This window comes from Neophocaena asiaeorientalis, unplaced genomic scaffold, assembly GCF_003031525.2.
Source record: "Neophocaena asiaeorientalis asiaeorientalis breed wild unplaced genomic scaffold, Neophocaena_asiaeorientalis_V1.1 scaffold69, whole genome shotgun sequence".
NCBI lineage: Eukaryota > Metazoa > Chordata > Mammalia > Artiodactyla > Phocoenidae > Neophocaena > Neophocaena asiaeorientalis.
The window spans coordinates 1,032,929-1,059,012 of record NW_020174373.1 but is presented as its reverse complement, the minus strand read 5'-3'; the positions used below and the strand labels follow the sequence as shown (position 1 = coordinate 1,059,012).

The 26,084-nt window shown below is 49.3% G+C and overlaps 1 protein-coding gene across 5 annotated transcripts in view; it reads left to right on the top strand.

Moving 5' to 3' along the window:
* PRKX (protein kinase cAMP-dependent X-linked catalytic subunit) overlaps window positions 1–26,084 on the top strand; it is a 125,618-nt gene that overhangs the window by 9,158 nt on the left and 90,376 nt on the right. For 4 of the 5 annotated variants that reach the window (XM_024756295.1, XM_024756293.1, XM_024756294.1 and 1 more), the window contains exon 2: window positions 24,938–25,106. In XM_024756295.1, coding sequence (XP_024612063.1) covers window positions 24,938–25,106 — 169 coding nt within the window. Of the gene's footprint in view, window positions 1–24,937; window positions 25,107–25,443; window positions 25,553–26,084 lie in introns of those variants that run through there. The other variant, XM_024756297.1, reaches the window with a different exon arrangement.

Genomic DNA, 26,084 nt, shown 5'->3' with positions numbered 1-26,084 from the left:
CGTTTAATTGAAACTCACAGAAGGTCGTTTTAACGTGAACAATCCAGTGGGACAGTCTTGTGCAACCACCGCCTCTATCTGGTTCTAAAACATTTTCGTCAGCCCCCAAAGGACACTCTCTACGCAGTAGGCAATCACTCCCCGGCCCCTGGCAGACGCTAACCCATGTCTCTGTGGCTCTGCGTGTGCTGGACGTTTCACGTCAGTGGAATCCTACACTGTCTGGCCTTTTGTGTCCGGCTTCTCACTGAGCTTCACGTGCTTGAATTTTATCCTGGTAGCCTGTGTGCGTGCTTCATTCCTTTTTATGGCTGAGTCATATTTCATTGTGCTGGATGGACCCCATTTTGTTTCTCCTGTTGCATTCATTTGCTTAGAGAAACAAGGTACCGCAGCCTGGGCGGCTTAAACAATAGAAATTTATTTTCACACAGCTCTGGAGGCCAGAATCTGAGATCCAGGCGTGGGCAGGGCTGGGTTCCTCCCGAGGCCTCTCTCCTTGCCGTGTAGATGGCCGTCTTCTCCCTGTGTCCTCCCAGGGTTGTCCCTCTGTGTGTGTCTGTGTCCTGATCTCCTCTTCTTAAAAGGACACCAGTGCTATGGGATCAGGGCCCACCCTAATGACCTCATTGTACCTAAAGACCCCATCTCCAAATACAGCCGCGTCCTGAGGTGCTGGGGGTCAGGACTTCAAGATGAAATCCTTTGGGTGGAGGGACGCAATTCAGCGCATAACACCATGAACCTTTCAATGCATCGTATGGTACCTCAGCCTCCTTGGCGTTCCCACGATGCACTAGTTGAGCCTCGCCCCAGGTGGACTTGGCTGATTGCATCCAAGGTAGGCACCATAATATCACCACCCTCATCATCACCAGCATCATCTTTTCCAAACACAGGCTCATCTCGTTTTCCAGGACATATGGTAGTGTCTTTGTGTGGATTTGGTGCTCCCTCCTCTCGGCACACCTGTCGTGCGCCCACCCCTCTGATGCTCAGAGCACCTCCTCCTTCTGACCCCGGAGTCAGGGAGCCGGGGAGGGGAGGGGGTCAGGCAGGGCCCACACAGGGAGCCCGGTGCAAGCTCCACTTCCCTTGGTTTCCTGTTGGGATCTCTCGCGTGGCCTTTCCCACCTTTGGGCTACTGGAACAAATTACCTCAAACTCAGTGGCTTAAAACAACATGCATTGATTAACCTGCAGTTCCAAGGGTTAGGAGTCTGGAAATGGTATTACTGGTTTTTTTCTTTCTTTCTTTCTTTCTTTCTTTTTTGGCCGTGCTGTGCAGCTCGCAGGATCTCAGTTCTCCAGTGCTCTCGGCAGTGAAAGCTCCCAGCCCTAACCGCTGGACCGCCAGGGAATTCCCAGTATGGCTGGGTTAAAAACCAAGGTGTGGGCAAGGCTGTGTGCCTTTGGGAGGATCCAGGGGGAGAATTCTTTCCTGGCCTTCTGCCGCTTCTAGAAGCCGCCCGCATTCCTTTGTTTATGATAATCTTCCTTCGTCATTGAAGACCGCATTGCCGGCTCAGACCCTTCTCATGCCGTTTCTCTCCTGCTTCTCTCGGATACTTCTAAGGACCCTGGTGATTCCACTGGATTCACCCAACTAACCCAGGGGCATCTCGCTGTTAAGGCTCTGCTGATTCACCTCTGTGGTTAGCTCCTTGAAACTCAGTTCCCCTCGGCCGCGTAAACGAACACGTCCCCAGGTTCTGGGGATGACGACAAGGACGTCTTATTCTGTGAATCGTGCACTGATTCTTCTAATCTACTGTGTACGCCTCACCTGGGACGCAGCACCGCTTTGGAGAACGTGACGGGTGGATGGCTGCGCCCAGCCCGGCCTCAGCCGTGGTCTGACGGCCTTGACTTCCACAAACGGTGGGACCGCAGTTAACAATAAAAAGCTCTTCCGTTACTACCTGGGAGGAGAAATGGGAGATCCACTGACCGACAGATGGGGCTGGAAATTGGGTGTGTGCGCGCGTGCCTGTGCACGCTGGGGAAGCGATTAATGAGTTACCGGAGGCTGTCACATCTTTGCCCTCTTTTGAGGGGCTGGAATGGTGTCACCACTGACTGCCACGTCCCCGGCCAAGCAGCTCCAGTTCTCGTGTTGCAAGGGAAAGGCCAGTGACGGGACTGCTCCAAGATGAGATGACAAAGCCTTACACCTTCGAGGAGCTTCTGGCCCCGGGATGGACCTTTAGACGCACGGCTATGACCCGTGCGGAGGCAGGTGTGGTTAGCCACGTGGAATCCCGGAAACCAAGCTTGTGTCCACGCGGGGGCGGGAGGTAAAGGCGGCGGCGGGCGGGTTGTTCTCAAGGAGGCCTGAGCGTGTTCATTGACTGGACAACACGGGGACGTTTATTTATCTTTTTTTTTTTTTTTTGAGGAACTTGGCAGGCTCTCCCCCCGCCACCCCGAGGTTACCCTTGGAAGAATAATAAAAGCAGCACCATGAATGCACCTAAGCAGCTCCTAATTCCAGCAGCGTCATGCCTCGCCTGCATTTCACGGGGAGGACGGATCTGCGACACTGCGCTGGGTTGGGTGCATAGGACGCTGCGTCTCTCGCTACACCCCTACGGCACTTCAGTAAACGTCCGCTTGGCATCTGGGTTGCGTCTCCAAATAAGAGCGTATGTTACAAATAGCTATTCAGTGCCTTTGGAGTTAGCCATGGAGGACTCCAGTCACGCATCCCGAGTGTCCCCGAGGCTCGTCCCATTGGAACGCCCCGTATCAGCCACGGCCGCGGATGGAGTGGGCACGCGCGTTCAACAATGCAGGTCCTTCCCTCCTCCGGCACGGACGGTCCTGCTCCCCTGGGACGTAGGAACGTGAAGCGGACATTCTCCATGTGGGTGGCTGTCACCCGTCCTGTGAGTCACCTTGTCCCTGTGTAGGGGCTCCCGTCGGACCCCTCTGGGTCGTCCTTCCAGCCTTTATTTCGTGCCAGGTGCTGCCGTGGCCTCCCCAGCACCTGCTTGGCCCAATGCATCCCACTTAGTCTAGGAGGACTGTCAAGATTAGACTCTGGGCGTCCGAGGTCCCCTCCCACTGGGTGATTCCATGCTTGAAAAAAAGATCCACCTTCGGCCCCTTGCACATCTGTTCACCCCACTTACCATTTGGAAATTCACGCTGGCTTTCCCTCCAGTTACAGGAAAAACAAACCGTCTCCCAGAGTCCCTGCTCAAACGCGTGAGTTCCTGAAAATCATTGCACCCAGCGCTCCCACGTCGTGAGCTGCTCTCTATATGCGTTCTCTGGACGTGGCTCCTTTGGACACGGTTTTGATGAGGCGGGCTCATCGAAGGCGTTTGGAGGGCAGCCTCCCCAGGGTTCCTGTAAAACAGATGATTTCACCCTGCTGGATCATTATCTCGGGAGCCACTTCACTGAACAAAAGACCAGACCGGGCAGATCTGAGGGTTGGGTGTGGCGGGCAGGGCTCCGCTGCTCACAGGACGGCCTTTGTAACGCCGAGGGCACCTGGGGTCTGAGGTTGGAGGGGCAGACAGAAGCCGGGCTTGTGTGCCCACGCCTTCTTGTGCCTGGGTGCGTTCAGTGAAGGGGGGGACGGCTAGCAGGGAGCGAGGAGAGGTGGGTAGTTAGCCAGCTCGTGTTTGCGGACAATTCCAAAAAAAAACATTCAGCACAGATTGAAAACTCTCGCTTGGAGTGTTCCCCCCCCCCACCCCCGCCCTCCTAAATCGAATGGGCACCCAGAAGGCCAGCTATCTAGAGTTTCCTCTTGTGGAAATTCTGCCTGGGTGCTAGTTTCCATTTATCCTCACACCGTAGGGGAAAAAAAACATTTACCCAGAAAAAAACCAAACAGCAGTGAGTCAGAGTATTGGATCCTTGAATAGAGTCGTTGTTGGCAGTGATTTTACTCAGGAAGACGCTCGTTTAGTTGAGCCTCCAAAAGGTTAGTGAGCACGTCCTTTTGGTAACAGATTCTGAGGTATCCGTTGTCTGGATTTGGGTCAAAGCGGCAGCTTCTCGTTGCCTTGATTATTTTTTCTCTATTGATTTCTTGTTTTCTTTTTTCTTGTTATTTATTTCACTGCACTGCATCTTCGTCGCGGCATGGGGCATCTCGTTCCTTGACCAGGGATCAAATCCGTGCCCCCTGCGGTGGAAGCCTGGAGTCTGAACCACTGGACCACCCGGGAAGTCTCTTTTGTTTTCAATTTCATTGTTTTCTGCTTGTAAAGTCAGTCAAGACCTGACACGGAGACGCGGGTTAGGTCTTTATTTCTGCTTGCTTTTGTTTTTTGTTACTCTTCTTTGTGTAGGCTTCTTTTTTTTTGCTTTCTTTTTTTGGTCTTTATTTACTTTTCCTGGTAGTAAAATGTTGTATTTTGATTGAGATTCTGGGCTACTCCTCTGAGCATCCCAGAGGGCCATGGAAGAAATGGAATCGTGACCCAGGAGAACTGCTAAGCCTGCGTCATCTTTTCCCACCATCCCAGGGCACCTTGGTCGTTGGGGGAGTCTTGTGTTCTGTGCACTGTGGCTGGTTGACCCTCTTGCCGGTTTGTTTCCCTCTCCCAGCTGCTGCTGCTTTCGTTACAGTTCCCCCTCCACGAAGGAAAAGCCCCAGCTGCTTCCCTGGGGAGAACAAGCCACAGAAATAAGCATGGAGAAAAACGAGTCGGCGGCCACCTGCTCCAGAAGCCTGTTTCTGAGTGCAGTGCATTTCAGGACAGCTGCTCGGCTTCCTTAAAAGCAAAAGTAAAACGAGGGCGCCGTCAGCTTTAGACATCAGCTTTACAGTCCCCGTCTAGAACTTGGGACGCCATTGGCAAAACCATCCGTGGGAAGGGTGGGGGGTGGGTGTGTGGACTGGGTTCTTTACCTCCTGGGTTATCGGCGGGAGATCTTCTACCTTTGTCAAAGGGGAAACCGACTTCTTTCTTTAGTTGTCCAGTGACTTTCTGTGCTTCCGTTTCTCCCTGCGTTACTGCATACACAGGTGTGCACATACCCACGCACACTGGAAGGTTTTGGGCTGAGTGGGTGAGAACCCTTCTGGCTGTTGAGAACACTCCAGTTCTTCGGACGTTGCCAAATGCTCTGATGAAACCTGAGACCGGCCACCTGTTTGGATGGGAAGGGCCATCTCCGGTTGCCAGGCCCGCTGCCTAGCCTTCCTGTTAAGTCAGCAGGGCAGGTCGTTCCTAGGTGGACAGTCCCGAGTCTGCCCCAGGAGGTGGTTTCTGAATTGTCCCTTCAGAATGTTCTTGTTCTGGAAACAGTGCAACCTCTGACGGTCCAGGTCCCAGGCTGCTGCTTTTGCAGCCCAGAAAAGAGTAATGAATCGTGACAAACGTCACACAGTGATAGGAAAGTAGAAGGCAGGATTAGTATAAAATGAGGACGCCAGCCCAGCCCAGGAATCACTCAGTAGCACAGACAGCAGGAGTCTTGCGTGTGGATCCTTGGAAGACCACAGATTTGCAGGGGGGCCATCGAGACGGAGTGAGCAGCTTTCATCAAGGCTCTGGAGGAATTGGAGACATTGTCTTTCTATCGATTTCATTTGTTGCCAGCATTAAACTTGACTTCCCAAGTGGCTGGCATGACACAGGTCTCTGGCTGTCCTGACTTTGCACGGACTGGCCGTGCCCGGGCTTGTAGAGCAGTGTACTTTGGGTTATGAACATGTTCTCTGGCTCCAGCTGGGCAAGGCTCAGGCACGGGCATTGGGAGACACTCGGTTTTGTCTTCTTAGTAGATGTTTGGATTCCATGTGCTTTCCCAGGACGTGGTTCGCCTGTGTCGTGCAAAGATGAAGGGTGGACGCTTACCCCAACCTGGGGCCACGGGGGACTCTTAAGATGACTCCTGGGGACCCTTAGGTCGCCCCCTCCCAGACCCCCTGGTCTCTGTCCTTAGTCTTTGGGGAATGAGGGCTATGCTGTGGGAATTGGATATCCTTGACAGGTAGGAAATCCCGGAGGAAGATGGTTGAGGGAAAGTGGGTCTCTGTCACATTCTCAAATGACACCTTCGATCTTGGTGAGAAGGTTGTGGTTTGAAGTGGGAATCATCAGAAAGACTTTGAATGGGAGCCAGTTATATTTGATTATGTGTCATTTGTTCAGGTTTTCAGAATGCCCGTATTTAGTGCCGTGAGCTCTTAAATGACCACAAAATAGATAGTAAATGAGAACGAAAAGGGCGGATTGTAATATGTAACCGACTCAACTCAAAATATGTCTGCTTTGCAGAGCCTAAACTAAAAAGGCTGTAAAAATATTTCTTTATCCAGTTTGGAAAATGCTGGCTCTTGCGAAGTAGTCTATTTAAGAGGCAGAATGAAATGCCTCTTGAAAGACCGCATCGGTTACACGATGGGTTGCTACGGCCGGTCCATAGCTGAGATGCAAGTGGTTCTCAGAGTGGGGTCCGGGGGCCCGTGGTGGTTCCTTATGGGACTCTGAGGTCACTATGACTTTCGTAAGAATACGAAAGCATTATTTGCTTTTTTTGCCTCTCTCCTTCTCGCATGAGTGTTGGGTGGAGTTTCCAGTGGCCGCCTGACGTGTGATCATGGTTGCCTCTTTGGCCGCCAGTGAAATGCATCCTTGAGGGCTCTTGGGTTTTCTGTATTTTTGTTTTACTTGTTACTATGGCTGCTATCGATAGGCACCCCCAAGCCCCACACCAACAAACGCTCCTCAGGGATCTCGATAGATTTCTAGCGCATCCAGAAATCCTGAGATCAGAGAGTTTGAGAGGTGCTGCTTTGAGCGTGGGGAGCTCTGAAGTGGACATTGACGGGCTTGCAGGTGGCCTGGGTCTGTGTCTACCACGCTGTGTATGTATCACTCTGTACCCTGGGGCACGGTAGGGACCCCAGAAGATTTGTCCAGCCAGACACTGGAAGAGTGGATGTGTTGCTGGCTGTCGGTTACCCTGGCGAGAGTTCAGAGCCTGAGGTCAATTGGAAGAACTGAAGGGTCACCTCTCAGGGATGTGATCTGCAAGAGAGAGAAGAGACAAGGATCGGGGTCAGGGCTTTAGAAGAGGAAAGATTCTCGTACTCCGAGAACCCAGCGGTTGCTCAGCTGGGGGATATTTCGGCGGGACCCATGCTTTCCACTGACCATCATGTGGATGGTCTAAACATTGTGAAGACTATTAGGCAACTTTAGTACTGTTTTCTGTTACCACGCGTAAGTTCAGGGCTCAGACCTGACCCTCCCCTCTCATGAAATAAGGATGATTCTCCGTAGTTTGGGAGCAGCATGGCGGCCGCAGCCGTATCACGCACATGAACCAGGCTCCCGAGTAGACTCCACGGGACTAGTTGAGCAGGTGACTGGTTCAGCAAGTTCGTATGCTAGCTCTTGAGTCATCTGCCTCTCCCGGATTCTCTGCTAGCAAACTTCTTCTCCCGTTCTTGGATTCTTTAGAGCAGCGCGGTCCAAGAGAACTGGGGGCTGTGAGGACCATGTCCTGTAATCTATGTTGCTGTGGTGACCAGCTGAGGTACCAGCTTCTTTTTTTAAAATTTATTTTATTGAAGTACAGTTGATGTACAATAGTGTGTTAGTTTCGGGTGTACGGCAAAGCAAAGTGATCTGGTTACCCACGTGTAACACTCCTTTCCATGATGGTTTGTCACAAGATACTGAATAGAGCTCCCTGTGCTCTACAGCAGGACCTTGTTGTTTATCCATCCGATACATAATAGTTTGCATCCGCTAATCCCAAACTCCCACTCCATCCCTCCCCCACCTCCCCTCCCCCTTGGCAACCACAGGTCTGTTTTCTATGTCTGTGAGCCTATTTCTGTTTTGTAAATAAGTTCACCTGCGTTGTATTTTAGATTCCACATAGAAGTGATATCATATGGTATTTGTCTTTCTCTGTCTGACTTGCTTCACTCAGTGTGATCACCTCTAGGTCCATCCATGTTGCTGCAAATGGCATTATTTCATTCTTTTTTTATGGCTGAGTAATATTCCATTGTGTGTATGTACCACATCTTCTATATCCATTCATCTGTTGATGGACACTTAGGGTACTTCCATGTCTTGGCTGTTGTAAATAGTGCTGCTATGAACATAGGGGTGCATACGTCTTTTCGGATTACAGTTTTGTCTGGATATATGCCCAGGAGTGGGATTGCTGGGTCATCATCAGCTTCCTTATTTGATTCAACCTCACTTCATTGGACTTCAAATAAGCCACATGTGTCTGGTAACTACCGCATTGGACAGCACAGCTTACACACCTAAGAATCTCAGCAGTCGTATAGGTCAACAAAATCAGACCTCAGAATTCCTTCCTTCTGGGGTGCCACTACCTCAGGATCGTTTTTAAGTGATTTCTCAGACACTGTTAGTGATACCGATGGAAACAGCTCTTTAATAAAATTCTCGGCTGTCCCCTGATTCATTACGATACGTGAGATAAATTACACGTCAAAAGGACCTCCTTTCCCTAGTATAAGTAAATATCCAGAGGCATACGTATATTTTCCAAAAGTGATTGAGTATCAGCTGCCATTTTCTAAACGTCTCTGGTTGCACGTTCCACGCGGACCCCTTATAGCATCTCTTCTGTTTCTGTATGAACCATATTCTCGTGGTTACTTGAGGATTTCATAACAAAACACTTTCAAACGGGCAAAACACCTTCACTGATGGGAAGATGGAGTTTGTTAGCAGAAGACGAGCTACATCTTCCTTGAGAAGATGTAGTGAAAGTTACAGTTTTAAATATATTTACACACAGGCATGGTTCGCTCTATCGCACTTCGCAGATGCCGCGTTTTTTTACGAATCGACGGTTCGTAGCAGCCCCGCCTCGAGCAAGCCTGTTGGTGCCACTGTTACAACAGCACTTGCTCCCTTTGTGTCTCTGGGTCACGTTTTGGTCATTCTCGCCATATTTCAAACGTTTTCATTGTGATGATATGTGTCGTGGTATCTGTGACCAGGGAACTCGGATGTTACTACGGCGAGTCCCTGAAGGCTCGGAGGATGGTTTGCAGTTTTTAGCAAGAAGCTGTTGTAAAACGAAGGTCTGTGCATTGTTTTTTTAGACAGAATGCTATTACACACTTAACAGACTACAGGGGAGTCTGTCAACTGGGAAGGATCACTTTTATACGCCCTGGAAAACCAAAAAAATTCCTGTGACTCGATTTATTGCCCTATTTGCTTTATTGAGTTGGTCTGGAACCCAACTTGTGTCTCTGAGGTTCGCCAGTGTGTGTGTGTGTGTGTAATTTATTTCTAGCCTCTCTCCATTGTAAATATTGCCAGAGACTTTTTTATTAATTAATTTTTATTGGAGTAGAGTTGCTTTACAATGTTAGTTTCTGCTGTACAGCAAAGTGAATCGGCTCCGTGTATACATACATCCCCTCTTTTTTAGATTCCCTTCCCATTTAGGTCACCCCAGAGCACTGAGTAGAGTTCCCTGTGCTCTACTGTAGCTTCGCATTAGTTGTTTATCGTATACATAGTATCAATAGTGCAGAGACGTCTGATGGCATGTGGCAACCTGACTGCACACAGATGCCACCTGCTTGCTGGTACGTGCGCCCACACACACACACACACCCCTCATAGTCTCCCTCTCCCAAGTTTCCATTCAGCTGATAATACAGTTTATTTTCAGGAACACAGGAATAACGCAGGTACAGACAGTCGTCACGAAGGAGCTGCAGGTGTCACGCACAGGTTAGAAGTTGCATCAGACTTCTGGGCAGCCCAGAGCAGACGCCAGCGTGTAGGGCAGTGTGGACGAAGCAGCATGGGGAGGGCGGGACACGCCAGACCCCAGACGAGCTCTAACAAGAGTGAGCATTGAGTGGGCCTTCCCGGGCGGCCCAGGGGTTAGGACTCGGTGCTCTCGCTGCCGAGGGCCCGGGTTCGATCCCTGGTCGCGGAACGGGGATCGCCGCAAGCCGCACGGCGGGGCCAAAAAACAAAGTAAGGATTGAGTAAAGAAGCACAGGGATCCCCGGAGAACTCCACAGCTCCTGTGATGAGCACGGTACCCAGAAAACCATCAGTGCTGTGGGAACAGTTTATTCAGTAAAGAGACGGAAGGCAGTGGTTGCTCTCTAAGGGTAACGTTCTCCTAGTGCTCTCAGACCCTCATTCGTAACAGGAAACAGCCACCAAACTCGCCTTGTTGGATAGGTTTACACAGTCTGAGACATCCAGATAGCAGAAGACTTGAGATCCCAGAGAAAACCAATAATTCAGGGAACCTAAGAGAAGGTGAAAACAAGGGAACATAGGGAATTTTGTTAAAAGTCTCACTTTGAGTCATTTTCAGAAAAGTTTGACGAGATACTGTATCCATCAACAATAATAGGAAGTTCCAAGAAAGGAGAAACAAAAGAGTTTCCAACAGGATGGCTGGATATTACAAAGGAGAATTTTCTAAAGTCCAAAGGGTGATCTGATCCATGCTTGTGACTGTAGTTATCATCCTGGAGCTGGTGGCCAAAGGCACAGCCGTCACCTGCACCTTGCTCTTGCGAGCTGCAGGGTGGTCTCCAAGGCAGAGCCTGTTGGGTGGGTTTGTCTCTCTCTCCCCAACATCCAGGGGGCCCCTTATATTAATTTCCCGGGACTCTTGTTCCAAATCGTTACAAACCAGGTGACCTACAGAAACAGGAATCCACCCTCCCCCAGTTCTGGAGACCAGACGTGTGAGCTCAAGGTGTCCCAGGGCCGCACTCCCTCCAGAGGCTCCAGGGGAGGGTCCTTCCCACCTCTTCCAGCTTCTGGGGGCTCCAGGCGTCCCTGGGCTTGTGGCCGCCTCCCTCCCGTCTCTTCCTCTGTCTTCACAGGGCTTCTCCTCTGTGTCTGTGCCTCTCCTCTTCTGTCTCTTAGAAGGACCCCGTCATTGAATGTAGGGCCACCCTTCTCCAGGAGGACCTCATCTCAGACCCTTCACTTCATCACATCTGCAAAGACCCTGTTTCCAAATAACGTCCCATCCTAAGGTTCTGGGTGGGCATGAATCTTTGGGGGCTCGATTGAACCCAGTACATCCCTGCTCCTCCAGACATCCGCAGGGTCCAACATGGAACTTGTCACCACCCTCCCCAAAACAGAACAACTCAGTGGACCCTTTGGGCACCTGCCAGGGTTTCCTGTGTCCTGTCGTTTTTTTTTTTATCTTTCTTAGACCACACACTGTATACTTTTAGAGTGAATTATGCATAAAAGTCTGTGCAAACAATAACATATATTACAATAACATTCTCAAAAGATCTTACTATATTTTAGCGTTGTTAAGTTATATAAAATACATCTTCACAAAAGTACAGGATCTTTTTTCAAGTTTTAAATCACGACCTTCTCAGATGCCTCAGTGCTACCCTGTGGGCATCTCCTCCCTCCCTCTCCCAGCCCATCCCCTCCAGCCTCATGCAGGATTTGTTCTTTCGCTCCACACTAGTCTTTCGTCCTTCCTACTGGCTTCTGCAACCGCAGGGAAATCTCTGCAACAAAACGGAAAGCATGCCGAACTCAGATGAGCCAGGCACTTCCCCCCTGCCCGCCGCGTGAGTTCCTGTAATCCGTTCCCTAAAGACCGCAGTGGAAGGATTTCAGAATCCCTGCCTTCTCTTGCCTTGTTTCCTCCATCCTCACGAATCTCCATTCTCTCTGTGGCCTTTGCCATCCTTAATTTCTTTTTTTTTTTAATTTTTAATTATTGTAGTTTAGTTTAGTTTTTTGGCTGCGTTGGGTCTTCGTTGCTGCGTGCGGGCTTTCTCTAGTTGCGGCGAGTGGGGGCTACTCTTCGTTGCAGTGCGCAGGTTCTCACTGTGGTGGCCTCTCTTGCGGACTGTAGGCGCAAGGGCTTCAGTAGTTGTGGCACGTGGGCTCAGTAGTAGTTGTGGCACATGGGCTCAGTAGTTGTGGCTCGCGGGCTCCAGAGCGCAGGCTCAGTAGTTGTCGAGCACGGGCTTAGTTGCTCTGTGGCATGTGGGATCTTCCCGGACCAGGGCTGGAACCCGTGTCCCCTGCATTGGTAGGCAGATTCTCAGCCACTGCGCCACCAGGGAAATCCCACCCGTCCTTAATTTCAGTGAGCCTCTACTTTCCAGTCCGCCCCACCCTCCCATTTCCACTGGAAACTTCCCTTCCTCAAAAATGAACGTCTTTCCCGACCTTCACCCCAAGGTGAGGTCCATCCATATGTACCTCAGCACACCTGTGTTCTGAAGTCCTGCAGCCTTAGAAGCCCCTGAAACACAGATGAGCGCATCAGAGTCAGGATGGCTGTTGTCATTAACGTTTACTGTCAGCCTTTCCCAGCACGATGGTAACAAAACTAAGATATCAGGGACCAGCCTTGCGTGGATTGTGGCTGTTTCTGAATCGTGCAGAGCGTCCAACACACAGCAATATTTCAGTAGTTTTTTTTTTAATACTTATTTATCTGGTTGCACTGGGTCTTAGTTGCGGCTCGCGGGCTCCTTAGTTGTGGCATGTGAACTCTTAGTTGTGGCATGCACGTGGCATCTAGTTCCCTGACCAGATATCGAACCTGGGCCCCCTGCACCGGGAGTGCGGAGTCTTAAGCACTGCACCACCAGGGAAGTCCCTGACCCCGTTTTTTGCTTAGAGAGCTAGGTGGTCTTCACAGCGTGGGCCACAGAAACCATCTGGTGTCCGAGGCGCAGCATTCTCTACATTTCCAGAGGGGCAAGTGGACGCTTGACGCAAGAATTGAGCGTGAGCTGAGTTGCGGCGCCTTGAAGGCTGTCCGCTGTGACAGCTGCTGGCCACGTGAAAGGCGATCCAAGCCAGTCGCCCGGTCTCTGGAGCCGCTGTGCGCTTGTGGCCACGGGTTGGACGGCACGGGTGTAGACTGTTTCTGTCACCCCAGGAAGTTCGAGTGGGCTGTCTTGCTCCGAGTTGGTGCTTCTGAACTGGGAGCAATGCTGCCCCCCAGTGGACACTTGGCAGAGTCTGGAGACATTATTGATTGTTACACACACCGGGGGGGATGGAGACCAGGGAAGCTGCTCCACAGCCCATAGGGCCCAGCACGCCCCGCATCTGAGATTCATCCAGCCCCAGTGTCAGTACTGCTGAGGCAGAGAAACTCTGCATTGACATGAGAGACCCTGTCTTGTCTATCAATTATCTATCCATCCACCTATTATTAATCTATTATATCTATGTACCATCTATCAAATCTATACATCTTTCATCTATGCATATCTATCTATCCATCTATCATCTAGCACTCTACCTATTATCTATTTATCCGTCTATTTGTCTATATTTCTCTATCATCTACCTACCATCTCTGTATTTCTCTATTATGTATGTATGTATCCATCTATACCTATATCTATCCATCTATCCACTTATCATCTATATTCCATATCTATCCATGTATCCATCCATCCATCCATTTATTACCTTTTTCTATCTAGCTATCATCTGTCATCACTCTTATTTATCATCTACCACCTACCTATTATCTATCTTCTATCTGTCGTCCATCCATCATCCATCTGTCTATACCAGTGGTCTTCAACCAAGGGGATTCTGCTCCCAATGTCTGGAGGCATTTGGGGTGTCACAAATGCGGGGGGCGGGTGTCTACTGACATGTGGCGAGTGGAGACCAGGGATCGTGCTCCACAGCCCACAGTGCCCAGCACACGCCCTCCCCCCCGACCCCCGAATTATCTAACCCAGAGTGTCAGTTACGCTGAGGTGCATTGTTTGTAACTTTGCGGGGTGCTATGACATCATCACATCCCACCCTGGATGCAGTACCGGCCTGTGACTTTTAACCTGCCTGGATTGTGTTGTCAGAATACAAAGACCGGCCTTTGTGCTCCTGGGTGAAGAGTCACCAAGCACGGTTCCAGGTCCCTCATATCTGCTCCTGGGGAGCCCAGTGCAGGGCCAGGGATTCCAGGCGTTTCCTCGTGTTACATTCCTTAGCGTTGGGGTTGGTGTGAGGGACTTCCTGTGTTTCTTTTTTCTTTCGTGATTATACACTTCGTATCTTTCTTAAGAGAGAGTGTAACTTAGTAATTAATCTGTAAATAGAAGAATTGTGTTTCTGAAATATCGATCCTACAGTAGGGCACTGTGAAATGGAATGTGGCTTAACACAGCCACATTTTGAGGGAACTGCTTGTTTTTGTTTTTTTTAAATCTGTCTAGACTAGTGAACTCACAACTCTAACCCCTCCCACCCAGGGCTCAGCTGAATTGTGTCCAGTTTAATCAGCTGATCTTTGAAGGTTCCAAGTTTAAAAAAAAAATCCTCAGAACTTTCTCCAAAGCACACATTTTTGGGGGTAAATTTTGCTTATTAAGAGACAGTTCACAAACCGTAAAATTCACCCTTTCAAAGTATACAGTTCCACAATTCTAATTTTGATCAGAGGTAGCACACATTCTTTAATAAACACCTTCTAAAGGTTTTTTTTTTCCCCTGTAAAACAGAAGTTTGTACTAGTTTGCAGCCGTAATTTCCAAAAGCCAGCTTTGAAAAGGAGAACTGCAGGCTTGGGACACAAGATGTCACGTATTGTAGTTTATAAGCTTTTCTGATGTTACCTTAAGGGGGTAAACCTCAAAGAAAAGAACTGGGTTTTACAATGATACATTCTTTCATTATGACGTAGTAATTATCTTGCAATAATTATATAATGTATGTTTATTGAGTTGATCAATTTAACATAGATTTAACTATCATGTACCTAAAACATTTCTACAGCTCACAGATTTAAAAAATGAAAATTATCCATGGAAATGCATCCCTGTTTTTGGCCCCCATCTGCCTCCATCACCACATCCCCTGCCAACTCCAGGTACCCAGCTTAGTATCTTGTATCTTTCTGCAGAAGCCCCTTTCAGGGACTTCCCTGGTGGTGCAGTGGTTGGGAGTCCACCTGCCAGTGCAGGGGGACGCGGGTTCGAGCCCTGGTCTGGGAAGATCCCACATGCCACGGAGCAACTAAGCCCGTGCGCCGCAACTACTGAGCCTGCGTTCTAGAGCCCGTGAGCCGCAACTACTGAGCCCGCGGGCCACAACTACTGAAGCCCGTGCGGCGAGAGCCCGTGCTCCGCAACAAGAGAAGCTCCCTCAGTGAGAAGCCCACGCACCGCAACAAAGCATAGTCCCCGCTTGCCGCAACTAGACAAGGTCCGCGCGCAGCAACGAAGACCCAACGCGGCCATAAATGAATAAATTTATTATTTTTTTTTAAGAAGTCTTTTCAACATAGAGAAGCACATACCACTATCAAGAGTGGACTGACGTTTTCTTCATATACTGCCTTCTTTCAGCCTCCTTAGAAATTATAGATCCTTTTTTCAATGGGTTTAAACATCTGCAAACTAATTTCACTTGTCTAAACAGTTGAGGAGATAAAACCTTTGCTCCCGTTGGATGGAGGAGACAAGGGACTCCTGACACCTTGCAGGCGGGGTTCCAGGCAAAGGGGGTGACTGCTCATGACACTTGGGGTGCGCTGGTGGTGGAAGGGAGTTGGAAGGGACCCCCCGGATCCCCCCGGGTGGCCAGGTCACGCTGCTGATGCCCGAGGCCGAGGCTGCCTGCCGTGTCCCAGGCTCACCTACGGGTCCGCTGAATTCTTCCCACGTCTGGGCATGCTAGCGAATTGGGGGTATGTCACCCTCTGTCCGGCCCCCATCTTGCAGAATGGCTGCACCAGACGCCACGGCACGACGAGGCCGGGGGTGTGTGATCCTCAGGCAGCCTCGGCTCTGAAGCGTGGTCCAGACCCCTCTGTAGCCCCTTGAGGGTCGCTGGGCCGCTCAGAAGTCTCCCAGTTGCAACCCTTAATATTATATATACCCTGTGTTAACCTCTGTACCTTAACCTACCTCGACCATATAGAAGTGTGAGGAAGAAGAGTGTTGCCTTGAAACCCAACGCAGAGCTCAAGCCCCTGGCCCAGCGGGTGATACACAGGGTGTGGGGATTCTGCTCCCGCTGAGGGGACCTGGGTTGAAGCGCATTTTCCACTGCATCCTCTTTCCGAGCGCCACAGGGAAGAGATGACGTGCTTCCTTGGAAGCTCTGCTCCTGTGGCAGTTTCCCCCCCCCACTGGCCTGTTGGCTGTCTTTTCTCCTGCATTTCAGGGCAGGTTGGGTCTCCTTCACCCACACTCTCTGTCCCCTTGGCCATGCCTGGTTCTGTTTTGTTAGCATCTGGGATACACCATTGCAAGGCACACTGAGCGTCGTAACTTCAAGAGAGATTGCAGGTTACAGAGAAGTGGAGGGTGCAGGGGATGGGATGGCCGGTAAGGCAGGTCTTTCTTTAGAGATGGTTGGGTCACCTCTTTCTGAGCTCTGGCTCAGCTCCCTTCCTGCCAGTATAAACAGGTATGATTATGCTCTATATACAAGGGGCGGGTGCAGAGTGTTTCAGGATGGGGTGGATACGTACTGAGAACTCTTGCAGTTGGTCTCTTTGTGATCCTGAGATGCTCCCCTGAAAAAGCTTTACCTCTAACAAACTTCTGGTTACCAAAGCGGATAGTGGGTCGTGGGAGGGAGAGATAAATTAGGAGTTTGGGATTAACAGGTACACACTACTATATATGAAATAGATAAACAACAAGGACCTACTGTAGAGCACAGGGAACTCTACTCAATATCTTGTAATAACCTATAATGGAAAAGAATCTGAAAAAGAATAGATATATATATAAAGAACTGAATCACTTGCTGTAAACTGAAACTAACACAACATTGTAAATTACCTATAGTTCCATTAAAAGAAGTAGTTCTCTCTGGACTTCCCTGGTGGTCCAGTAGTTAAGAATCCGCCTTCCAGCACACGGGACGTGGGTTTGATCCTGGTTGGGGAACTAAGATCCCCCATGCCGCAGAGCAACTAAGCCCGCGCGCCACAACTACTGAGCCCTCGCGCCACAACTAGAGAGAGGCCCGCACGCCGCAGCGAAGGAGCCCGCCGCATGCCGCAACTGAGACCCGACGCAGCCAAAAATAAAATAAGTAAAATAAATACTAAACAAAAAAAGGTTTCTCTCTATCAGACGGCTGTGGGAAGTGAGTTGAAATTAGTTGGCGTCCGGATCCCAGGAGTCTTCGGGAGTGAGGTTTCTTGACGTCAGAAGCTGGGTGACGGGTGTTTTTAATCCTCTTCCCAGCTCTCTGTGCTTTAAGGTTTGACGGAGTGGTTTGGACTGTCCTAAAGTTATGTCGGCTGTTACTAAATGAAGATGGAGATTACAGGTAATTGTCAGGTGGATTGTGATGAGGTTTTATCTCCTCTTTGGGAAATAGGCGTACAAAGCCCATATCTATCTGTCATCTGTCTATCCTTCATCCATCTCTCCATTCTTTCTATCTGTCCACGTATCTGTGTATCCGTTCCTTCCTGTTTTTGACAGGGGTGGAGGGGGATACAATCAGGTTAAGAAAAAGAAGGCAGGTGAGCTGGTACAATCGGTCCTTCTCTACCGATGCCTTTAGCAAAGTGTCTCTGGTCGAACCTGGAATCTATGGATTTCGGACACAGGGCTTCTTGAAGATGGTCACGTGGGGCATAGGATCCTCCAGGGTGTACGACAGACGGGATTTTTTACAAGAACTTTTTATGATGAACTAGTTTAAGACGATTCATTCAGCAGTTGAAGACGCAGGAGAAGTTGTAGAATAGCCCACAGAGGGGAGTCCCCATGAGTCCTCCTCCAGGACCCCCAGTGATAACATCCTCCGTAAACACAAGACGAAGTTAAAACCAAGTACTGGCTTTATAGAATCTCCCGAGTGGGCCTTCTTTGGGTAAGAGTGGAGGTAACTGAAAGACTTTCTGCACGAAATCTGAGCTTTGATTCTGGGTCCCTTGTAAGAAGGTAACACCCGGGAGGCCACCCTGGGATCTTTGGGTAAAGAATGGATTAGAAGGATGAAGCTGATGTCTTTCATTGCTGGATTAGGCCCACAGATGCGAAAGACAGATCTTGACATCTCAGACCCCCGAATCCATCCCCACAGCCGTGGCACCTCCTGTTCAGAATTGTTTCATCCCCAGCGTGGACCCAGAATGGAAAATGTGTGTGTGTGTGTTTAAGAATTGTTTGCATAATCAAATAACTGCCCCTCCCTTGCTGTGTGGACGAGACGTCATCCTATTTATTGATTTATTGTTTGAATTTTTTTTTTCTTTTTTGCGGTACGCGGGCCTCTCACCGTTGTGGCCTCTCCCGTTGCGGAGCACAGGCTCCGGACGCGCAGGCTCAGCGGCCATGGCTCACGGGCCCAGCCGCCCCGTGGCATGTGGGATCTTCCCGGACCGGGGCACGAACCCGCGTCCCCTGCATCGGCAGGCGGACTCTCAACCACTGCGCCACCAGGGAAGCCCCTATTGTTTGAAATTTTTATGGGAGTACAGTTGATTTACGATGTTGTGTTAGTTTCAGGTGTACAGCAAAGTGAGTCAGTTATACATATACATATATCCACTCTTTTCTTAGATTCTTTTCCCATATAGGCCATTACAGAGTACTGAGTAGAGTTCCCTGTGCTACACAGCAGGTCCTTATTAGTTATCTATTTTATATATAATAGTGTGTATGTGTCAGTCCCAATCTCCCCATTTATCCCTCCCCCCAGAGGTCATCCTGTTTAGAGCAGACCCTTCAAAGCATGAACTCAGTCATTTTTAGGGAACCAGTACTATTTCTGAATCTCTGAAACAGGAAGAAAAGGAAAGGTGATTTCTCGTCAGGTTAAAAACTGGTTCGGTTCCCTAATTTTCAACAGAACCCAGGAAATACGGTCTTTATGTACAGGACTCCCTTTGCACATTTAACCAGTCTTTGCTAGTTTCTACCTTGGTGGAATTTCTATCAATTCTGCTCCACGGGTGGTTATAATGATCCTGTTATTTCACGTTGTCTTTTCCTTTATTTGTGAAATATGTTCTCCTTAAACATGTCCTCAAAGGGTTTGTTTCTACCCCTTTCATCATCAAAGCTTGGATACGTCCTTTCTTGTGGAGTCTTTTTTCTTTAAAGCACAAGACAGAAGCGTGTAAGATAACGTCACTGCCGATGGTCTCCACGATGTAAAGTAATAAAAAAGCAGTGTGTTTCTTCAAGGTTAAATTTTGTCAGAGGTATCTAGAAATAGATAGAGGGGTATTGCATATTTCATTTGATCGTTGCAGTCTCAAGGATAAAAAAAAAAACAGTCATTGGGAAGCCAGACTTCCGTGTCATAACGGTAAGCTTAATAATTATGTGCATTTTTCGCAGGAGACATTATGCGTGTACACTTTTACAAAATCCTTTGTAAGAGGCGGAATCTTCTCACTTCCAGTAATTAAAACATGAAATGAAAATGCAGTTCATAAAAGGGAATGTGGAATTTGGCTGTCGTTCTGGCGAAACTGCCTGTGTCAGAGTCTCCAAGAGAAATTCCCTTTTCTGACAGGGGCGTGTTCCTGGTGAGGACAGCCACGGGGCTTACCCCACCGGAGCAGAAACCCAGCAGTGTTTCCTTTGCCCAGAAAATGTTGCTGTTATTAGCTATCATCCTGTTCTGTCTTGAGGCAGACTCCTGGTTTTGTTTTTTTTTTTTTTTTTTTTTTTTTTTTTTTGGCGGTACGCAGGCCTCTCACTGTTGTGGCCTCTCCCGCTGTGGAGCACAGGCTCCGGACGCGCAGGCTCAGCGGCCATGGCTCACGGGCCCAGCTGCTCCGCGGCACGTGGGATCTTCCCGGACCGGGGCACGAACCCGTGTCCCCTGCATTGGCAGGCGGACTCTCAACCACTGCGCCACCAGGGAAAGCCCTGCATGCTTCTTTTGATAAGCTTTTGGAAAGTTCATCACTTTTCCAGAACAGACCGGCTTTTCTTTTCATGAATTCTAGAGTTTCCCTTGAGTCTCTCCTCATCAACTATCTGGACAAAGACAGTTGAGTGTGGTGTCCTCAGTGTTGGCCTTTACATTTCCCTGGATTTCCCAAACCACATCAGTGTATCAAAAGACTTGAGCAGATCCCTGTTGGGGTATTTGAAAAATGTAAATTTTCATTTCCAAACGTGTTCTCAAACGGGAGGAAGATAAGTAAAAATCCTGTTAGGTTCTGTATGCAAAAACATGAACACGTAGTATTAGGTGATTAGATAATAAGGATGCTAGAGGAATCCTTGCATTGCTTGGTGGAATTTGTACCCCTGGAGCTGCCGTAACAAATTACCGCCAAACTGGGAAGCTTAAAACCACAGGCATTCATCCTCTCTGAATCCTGGAGACCAGACGTCTGAGGTCAAGGTGCCCCAGGGCCACGCTCCCTCCAGAGGCTCCAGGGGAGGGTCCTTCCTGCCTCTTCCAGCTTCTGGGGGCTCCAGGCGTCCCTGGGCTTCTGGCCGCATCCCTCCTGTCCTGTCTTCACATGGCTTCTCCTCTGTGTCTGGGTCTCACCTCTTCTGTCTCTTGGAAGGACCCTGTCATTGGATGTAGGGCCACCCTCATCCAGGAGGACCTCATCTCAGACCCTTCCCTTCATCACCTCTGCAGAGACCCTGTTTCCAAATAAGCTCCCGTTCCCAGGTTCCAGGATTAGGAATTGAATCTGTCTCTTGGGAGACACAATTCAACCCTCAACTGGTGGGAGGAGACTTAGAAAAACGGTGTGTAGGTGAGCCAAACAGGACCAGGCCCACTGTGGGTCCCCTCCCAGTACAGAGGTTGAGTAGGGTTCAGATGGGCGATGTCGGTTTTCTGGTGCGTTGGTCCATTAGTGGATTTTTTCTGCAGAACGTGGTGCGGGAAAAGGGGGGAGACCAGAGGGGGATGGAGGGTGAAATCAGAGGGAGTGGCCTCCCTATCATTTCTGTCATTACCCCTGTGATCCCCATACCCCGAGATAAAACCTAGAGTGGTTTCCGTTTTCTCCTTTTGTAATTACCTGGCATTCCACGCTACTCTTACGGTCCCCATTCTGTGTGGATTTCCCCCCAAGTGTTTTCAGTTCCACCAAACTTACAATGACCCACACAAACTTAGATGCTAGTAGCTTTGATTTTCCACCTGCTTCATTTACATTATGGGTTTTCAAAGACAAAATAAGGTGGTCGCTTTTTTTTACCTGGCGTCTGTAGGGCAAAGGCTTTGCCGTGGTCCCTGTGTGACCTCCCTCCTCTCGGGACAGTTTGTGGGTTTGGAGCTGAGGAAGACGGCAGGTCAGTCCCTCCTGACCCTGCGAAATGCATTTTCTGTGCTTTCCCACACCTCACTCTGCGGTTCTTTTTTTTTCCCCCTTCTGTTGTGACTTTACTCATAGTAAAGTGATACCTTGTGTTCAAGGTGACCCCTTTATTTATTTTTTAAATTTTTACTGGAGTGTAGTTGAGAAATAGGTTTGGTTTTTTTTTTTCCCCCGTTTTTTTGAGATGTGTTTGATGTATAACGCTGTATTAGTTTTGGGTGTGCAACACAATGACTGGATATTCGTATATATTGCAAACTGATCACCACAGTCCATCTAGTTAACATCCATCACCTCACATAGTTACACATTTTTTTCTCGTGATGAGAACTTTTAAGGTCTACTCGCTTAGCGGCTTTCAAGTAAACAATACAGAGTTAATAACTGTAGTCACCATGCCTTACTTGGCATCCCCAGGACTTATTTATTTTGTAACTGTAGCCTTCTACCCTTTAACCCCCTTCATCCATTCCCCCGATCGCTCACCCCTCACCTCTGGCGACCACCGTCGACTCTGTTTCTATGAGTTTGCCCTTTTTTAGATTCCTCATATATATGAGATCATACAGTGTGCGTTTTTCTCTGTTGGACTTATCTCACTTAGCCTAATGCTCTCAGGGCTCATCCGTGATGTCCCAAGTGGCAGGATTTCCTTCGTTTTCTGATTTTATTGGAGTATAGTTGATTATCACACTAAGTGAAGTAAGTTAGACAAAGATCATATGCTGTCACTCATCTGTGGCATCTAATTAACAATGATATAAATGAACTTACATACAAAACAGAAACAGACTCACAGATTTCGAAAACAAACTTATGTTTACCAGAGGGGAAACGTGAGGGGGAGGAATCAGTCAGGAACCTGGGATTAACATACACATACGAGTATATATAAAATAGATGATCAACAAGGCTTTCCTTCATTTTTACGCTGAATAATATTCCATTTCGTCTCTTATTGGGCGGAGGTGGGTCATGTAACCGTCCTTACCGGCAGCAAAGCTAAAAGGGGGACTTTTCTACTTTCCAACGGGAGATATGGAGAGCTGGGGATGTGTATTGGAGAGCCTGCCAACACCGAGCAGGAAAAGATGTTTGTCCTTTTTCTTTCTACTGCAATAACAACTTCATACCAGCACCATTGAATGTTGGTCTGGTCTTCAGCGCATTCAAGCCGGTCAGCTTAAAAGTTACAGCATGCTGGTTTCATCTGCCGTCAACAAGACGGTTTCCGTATATCATCCTGTAATTGACTGTGGTGCTGAGGGAGTTCCCCCATCTCTGCACTGCAGGCACTCTGCTTTGAGTTCCCAGTGTTTACAGCACACGCAGCTCAGAGCAAAGCTTAAAAGAGGTTGCAGGCAGAAAGGTAAAAAAAAAAAAAAAAATCTGTTGAGTCATAGCCGTGTTCTTTCTTTTCATCGTTAGAATTTTAGCGTGTGGCGAGACAGTTGATAACGTTGATATAGTCATCTACCTGTTCTGTCAGATGAAAACAGTATGAGTCCAGACGGGTTCATTTGTTTGCCTTGGGTTCACAGAACAAGTCAAAGGCAAAACTTGCACTAGAAGCCATGCCAATGTCCTCAGTTCCCACTCATGCGCCCTTTACCAAGCGATCTCATGAAAACACCTAAACTGTGTCCATTCACTCTCCTCGGAGCCCTTTCCCTACTTGCCTCTCTGTGTGGATCCACTTGCACAGAACTTTGTCAACACTGCCTAACTGTGGTGCACTTCTGTTTTTACTTCCGAATCATCTTTTGATGAGGATGGACTTTTAAAACCTGTACTGGGGCTCATCATTTGCTGCTTCTGGCACAGTTTCTTTCCTTCATGTTTGTACATCACTTTCTACTTGCGCAATAATAAAATATTCACGATTGGGAACTTGCTTTAAAAGCCAAGGTGACGGGGCTTCCCTGGTGGCGCAGTGGTTGGGAGTCTACCTGCCAATGTAGGGGACACGGGTTCATGCCTCAGTCTAAAAAAAAAAAAAAAAAAAAAAAAAAAAAAAAAAGGAAAAGCCAAGGTGACTTGGCATTGTCCCTCACCCCAGCTGTGTAAGCCAGTAGATGCACTTACTTCTTTTGCAGCTTGAGAATTTCAATTTGTAGAAAAGGTCCTCCCCCCAAGTGTGTTGCTTAGGTGTAACTTCGTTTTCCTCTCCATGTTACCGTGTGCCATAATGGCGTTCCCAACTCTATGAAAGAGGAGAAGGTGGCTGGCTGCATGGTTGCGTTGAAGGTCTTTTTCGTCTTCGAGCCATCCTTGAATTCTTTTCTTCCTGCATTCTCATCGTGTTGATTGCCGTTTTTCCAGCCAGGGAGCCCCAGTTTGTTGGCCGTTTTCCACACCTCCTTCCCCTGGGAGAGCCCTTCCTCTGCGTTATTTCTTCGATAAACAGGGGCAGAAAGGACAGCCGTCTTGGATAAGCTTCCAGAGGCTCACACATACAGATGTCATTTTTGTGCCCCCAACTTTACCTTTTCTCTGGCCGTAGATAAAATGCCTTTGGAACTTTAATCTCAGAGGTGCCTTAAGTGATTGTCGGCCTGGGGGAGGGGTAGCAGCTGGACCCCACCCCACAGTGAGGCTCAAGAGGATGAAGAAGGGCTGGTGGGAGACCACAGAGGAGGAGACCTTGGGTTGACAGTGTCACAGCCTATGGTACACAAGAGGGTTTGATTTCCTTTTACATTTATACTGTTGATTTCCTTTCATGTTTGCAGTGGTTGCACTTTTTAAATTTTTTCTCTCTGTTAGTATCTGCATCGCTTGGTTCTAACCCTTGGCAAGTGTTAACAGAAACACTGAATGCGTTTAGCGGGCATTCATGGCTTAAAGGAAGCAGCTTGTGAGGAGGGGTGTGTTACACTTGGCTTTTTTTGTTTTGTTTTGTTTTAACAGGACGGTGGCAATCACCAACACGTGTCCTAGAGTTCTGAGCTTATTGGCCTCTCATACAGTGCTTTGTGGGATAAATAGGAACCTGGCAGGGATACTCACAAGTTTTTCATGGAAAGAGTTATCTTCTGATTTTTTATTTTTAAACCAATTTTTTAAATTGAAGTCTCGTTAATTCGCAATGTTGTGTTAGCTCCAGGCACACAGCAAAGTGATGCGGTTATATATATGCGTATCTATTCTTTTTCAGATTCTTTCCTATTATAGGTTATTATAAGATGTTGAGTAGAGTTTCCTGTGCTCTATAGTAGGTCCTTGTTGTTCTCCTGTTTTATATGTAGTCGTGTGTCTCTGCTAATCCCAAACTCCTAATTTATCTCTCCCCACCCCCTGCTGTCCCCTCTGGTAACCGCAAGTTTATTTTCTATGTCTTGTCTTGATCTAGAAAACCTAAAGAAAAAGACACATCGAAGGACCGTATTTAGCATCCTTTACCGTTCTGCCTTTCCCTGTGTGTGGGTTTGTGTGCGCATTTCCTCTGGGACGACTCATTTGCAGAAAGGATGGCCAGTCGCCCCTATTAAAGAACAGTTCGGGGGCAAGTGATCCTGTGTGTGTGTCAGTTCAGTTGACCGTTCCAGACAGGTGCCTGTCACCCAGCCCTCGCACCAGGTGTATCGCCGGTACTGAGTTGTCGGAGCCTCCAGGTTGTCTTGAGGTCGGGGTGCCGGTCTCCCGTCCTGGGGGCCGTGACTGCTGACACCGCGTCTCCCCACTGCAGGTACGGGGACGTTCGGTCGCGTGCAGCTAGTCCGCGAGAAGCAGAGCACACGTTTCTTCGCCCTGAAGGTGATGAGTATCCCGGACGTCATCCGCCTGAAGCAGGAACAGCACGTTCACAACGAGAAATCCGTGCTGAAGGAAGTCAGCCACCCGTTCCTGGTCAAGCTGTGAGTCCCCTTCGCCGGGTCCCTGCCCTCCCAGACCCCAGGTGGATTTTCCTGCGGGAGGTGGGAGGATGGTCACAGCGGGTCACCCTTGCTGAGACATCTCAGCTCCCGGTCTCGCGGAGAAAGGCGCCGTTCCCACGAGTGCCTGCCCAGGGTGGCACGCCTGGCGCCGCCCCCCCTGCGCCAGCCGCGTGTCCACAGGGCCACCTGGGGCCCGCCAGAGGCTCTGTCCCCTCCTCCCACCCCCAGCCCCCTGGACAGCCTGTCCAGTCGGTCTTCCTGGGACCTCAGTCACCTGCTCACCTCTGCTCACTCACGTCGTTTCTTGGGTTTCTAGCTGGCCGTTCAGTGGCCCCATGTCGATGCCTCGTAGAACCTTCCAGTTGAAGGTGCCCAATGTGGACCAAATGGATCCTTCTTTCTGCCACGCTCTTTGCTGGCGGAGGGTAAGGCCGTTTCCCACTCAGGGGCCTCAGGTGTGGGCGTCCACAGAGGGCTCTCCGTCCCCATCCCCGGGGGCCAGGCACCGCTTCCCACCCCTTCCGCCGCCTTCCTCACGCCCCTTCGCAGCCCCCGACCCCTCCCAGCCCAGCCTGGTGTGGGCCCCCCTCTCTGGCCTGAGTGCCCAGCTGTTCTTGGCCTCCCAGACTTGCCTCTTTCAAGGCGTTCTTTGCTTTAACTACAGCCGTAGTGATCCCTTCACCCGCACGGCCCTCCGATGACCTGCGTCTCTGCTGACACATCCTCAGGGAATGACTCCAGGGGCTCAGTGGCCTAGAAACGGCTCATCCCGGTCTCTGGCTCTGCCTCTGGCCCTTTTCAGACGCTCTTGCCTCCATCCCAGGAAAGTGACTTGCAGTAGAAGGTGGGAGGTGCCATCCGTGTTGTCACCGCAGGGCCACCCGCCCCCCCTGTGGTGCCTCCTTCATCTGCCTCTCCCCACCCCCTGCCTCTCCCACCTCACCCTCACCTGCCTTT